The sequence below is a fragment of the Aplysia californica genome, unplaced genomic scaffold (assembly GCF_000002075.1).
Source record: "Aplysia californica isolate F4 #8 unplaced genomic scaffold, AplCal3.0 scaffold00171, whole genome shotgun sequence".
Lineage (NCBI taxonomy): Eukaryota > Metazoa > Mollusca > Gastropoda > Aplysiida > Aplysiidae > Aplysia > Aplysia californica.
In genome coordinates, this window is record NW_004797441.1 from 251,219 (window position 1) to 255,136 (window position 3,918).

Below are 3,918 nucleotides of genomic sequence, written 5' to 3' on the forward strand. Positions count from 1 at the left end.
AACAAAAAAACCTAAACATTACCCCCAACGATTAGAAAAACAACAACGTATAAGTAACCACCAATGGGTCCTGTTAAATTACTTACATTACGTGTTGTCTTAGTCTTCTAATCGTTCTCTTCCTATTTTCTTTAGTCTCTGGCTAAAATGATGTAGTTAATTTGCACTCAAAGAGAACTTATTTTATTCATTTCCAGTTTGCTTGCGTATTTCCCCCAAACAAGTAAATAGCTTATTGAGTTAGAAACTTTAAAAAAAATAAAAACAATAATAATAATTTTTAACACAAAGGCAAAAAACTACCTATGCTGGAAAAGTCTTTGATTTGGCACAGGCCTTAAACGCTTTGGTTGTGTGCTCTTGAAGTGCTACTTCCGGCAAGGAAGGAGAGATAACAGACCTGACTCAAGGGTTCCTGCCGCGACCCAAGGGTTGTCGTGTGACTCAAAGAGTAGGGTCAGCCAGAAAATTACTGCTGATAAACTCTCTCTCTCTCTCTCTCTCTCTCTCTCTCTCTCTCTCTCTCTCTCTCTCTCTCATTCCCTCTCTCGCTCCCTCTCTCTTAAAAAAAAAAAATTAAACATTTTCTTGCTCCAAAATGCTGCTGATAATATATCCTTTCTTTTTACAAACATGATTGACAGAGGTGTCAGAGGAGTTTTGAGTGAACATTAAATGTATCATACTTAAGTACAAAGATGCAAATTTACCAACTTCCATATATGGAATGTATGTCAGTTGATTTTTAAAAAAGAATTATTTTTTTAAAAGTTTGTAAATGAGTGTATCATTTGTGTGTGCAAATGTGTTGGCAAATGTGCGTGCGTATGTGATTGTGTATGTATGTATGTGTATGTGTGTCTGTGTGTCTGCAAGAGCTTCAGTGTGTTTTAAGGTTGTACATTATGTTCACAGAATAATGGTGAAATTACTTGATATGAGATTCTATATCTCCTTTTTTTTCTTTCCAGGTGACTGGTTGCTACCAATCTATAAAGGTGTTTGCCATGTGATCTCAAAACCAGATATGCCGTACATGGGATGAAAATGAATACCCTTGTAGAGCTTGGACAAGCGTGTCTACTAAACAAGAGGTAGGGAAAGTGAAACGAAGAGTCCCAACAGCAAATTAGACGGTCTGAAGAAAAGAGTGTGACAACATGGTCAAGTGGTAAGACAGTCTACTATAACACAGACAGTTTACAAATGTGACTATATAACACGGACAGTTTACAGATATAAACATGTGTGATAGACACTAAGACCCTCATAGGAGTCTTGCGTTCATAATCTGTATTGCTCAAGCTGAACAGAAAGATAGGAACTCTTGCCTGCATGAGCCATGTTCTATCCTCATCAATAGAGGCAAGCACAGTAAAGGACTGTAACAATTATAATCTGAAAAAGGTGTGATTTATAGAATAGTGTTGATCTTTCCATTTGTGATATGTGATACTTTTTATGGAAATTTACAGCCTGTATTTAGTTTCTGGAAATCATAGTCTATATCTAGTTTGTGTAAGCTCTATTGAAGGGTCCTTTTCATTTTCAGTTGTTTTTATTTTGGGCATTGTCATAAGACACAACGATATTATTTTGTTTTCATTGATGCTCTTTGTTCAGAGAACTTGACAGTCTTATTAAATATGGTTAAGAACTGTTAAATCACATCTGTTGAAACGTTGTTGCGAACAATCTTTCATACAATGGTACAAAAACACTTTCAGACCTATATTTTATTTATCTGTTTTTTAATTAGATCTATGTCCATCTTTGCACAGATATAATTCCAAGCACATAATCTTTGCCCATGCCTTAATTGTGTGCCTTCTCAAAATTATGGAACTTGTTTTCTAATAATCTTTACCCATTCCTAGTAAGGGATAGAGGACATGTGTAGCCTATATTCTGTGTTTTGAAAATTTTGTCAGAAGTAAGACACACAATGCATATTTATGTTTTTAATTAACATATGTAACAGAACTAATCTTTATTTGTGCCATTAAAACTTACAGACTGCTGATTCTCGTAATTTTTATACTTGCTGAATTTTTTGCCTAATTTTACAAAAGTTTATATAATAGCAAAAGTTGTAATGACCACTTCTACTTACATGTGGCTGATCTGTGCGTCTGCTTACTAGAGTCTCATGTAGCCCCTGTAAGTTGTTTCAAAGGAATAGTCTTGATGTATTATCAGCTGTGTAAATAATGTACCTTGAGAAAGAAAAAGTGTGCTATTTTTGAGGATTTTAATGTCAGTGATTTTTATGATGCACAATTTGATTTTTTTATTTCAAAATCTGACGTGTAAAGTGGAAATTGTCATATCTTCAATAATTATTTCACAAACTTACTGTTGTTTGCTTTGCCATTATAAAACTTTTACATGTACTTTTTCGCTTCTAAACATGTGACTGTGATAACATGGGCAATTTGGCCTGCCATGGATAGTGAGAGAGGAGGGAAACTATGTACACGGGTTTTGTTTGTATTTGTTGTTTTTTGAGTACACCCCTCTATTGGCAAGGAGGTGTTCTTTTTCAAGTCAGACCACACAGTCTGCCATCCATGACGTGGAGCTGAGAGGAAATTTTCTTGGAAGGACAAGGAAAAATCTGGCTTCAGTTCATATTTTTATTCCTTGCAGTTTAGCCTGTCAATCAATATGATATCTAACAGATAAAAGGGTAAACATTTTTTCATGTATGCCAAGGAACGAAGTGCCATCAAAAATCAAATCTCAGTGCAGGACTTCCTGCTTTGCTCAGAGCACGATCAAATATATAGGGTCTTATTGCCTGCACAGGAGGTTTAGCTTGTTATCTTTTATGCGGCTACTTCTGATCATATCTGTACTATGTATGACTTGTTGCATTTCTTTATCAGGTTTTGTTGGTTTTTTCTTGAGAATTTTATATGTTATAATGAAGTCTTTATAGTTGTACAGTATGGCATGGGCCTTGGTATTCAGCCCTCAGTTATCTTATGTGGTCTTGACATTGTCATAGAATGTAGACTTCAACTTAATGTCTCAACCTTACTTTTTGTAACTTGGTTAATGATTGTTTATTTTCCATTTATCGAAGCCTATTATTGTTATTATCAAAGCGTCATTGTTACCAGTTTACTATAGAAGTAAAAGAAGCTTTGATCTGTCGTATCAAATATACAGATATACCCTGTCAGTTTATAATATAAAGTTATGGGTTTTTTGTGTCATGACACAGACACTTCTACGTTTTTAATGGCAGGTTAGCTTGCATACTTGTATAAGTACATTCCTACCTTTTTACACTGCCAGCTTTGGTATCCTATCATAATTCGTTCGATAGCAAGACTATCTTATCAGACTCTTATTTCGAATAGCTTCTTGTTTTTCTCTTTTCTGTTTTTAGAGTCTACGTCCTGATAGATGATTTTGCTTTGTCTATTCCAATTTTTAAGTTATGTAATTAATGCGTTATTTTGACACTTTTTGGTGATTCTCTGATTGATCAGAAGTGAAACCAGTCTTTTCATTCAATGTGGCTTTGGTAAAGATTACACACTCAAAGAAAGTGGGGATCACAAACAAAAAATCATAAGACATATCTTTTACCCTCGGGAGCGTTTGTCAAACTTTTGAAGTATTTTTCTCAGTGGAATTTAATTACAGAGGAGTCCGCTTAAACTGAAATCTGTGGGACCGACAGATTTGCTTCAGTTTAGTCAGATTTCTAGTGTTGAGAGGGTTGCTCAAATAGAGGTGATTGTCAACGGCATATAGTTGGCAATGCCATGCTTACAGTTTTGAAAGTTTTTTTCTAGTCTAACTACTTCAGTAACTGCAATTTGTGCTGCAGGGAGCGCTTTCTCTGTGATATTGTCAGCTTGCTTAAACTTAAATCTGCTGAACAGGCACACAGAAAAGATGAAA

The 3,918-nt window shown here is 35.0% G+C and overlaps 1 protein-coding gene across 1 annotated transcript in view; it reads left to right on the forward strand.

Moving 5' to 3' along the window:
- Positions 1 to 3,918, forward strand: part of LOC101847654 (serine-rich adhesin for platelets) — a 12,281-nt gene extending 8,363 nt beyond the window's left edge. The window contains exon 4 of the mRNA XM_005098047.3: positions 972 to 3,918. Coding sequence (XP_005098104.1) covers positions 972 to 1,045 — 74 coding nt within the window. The 3' untranslated portion in view covers positions 1,046 to 3,918. The remainder of the gene's footprint in view (positions 1 to 971) is intronic.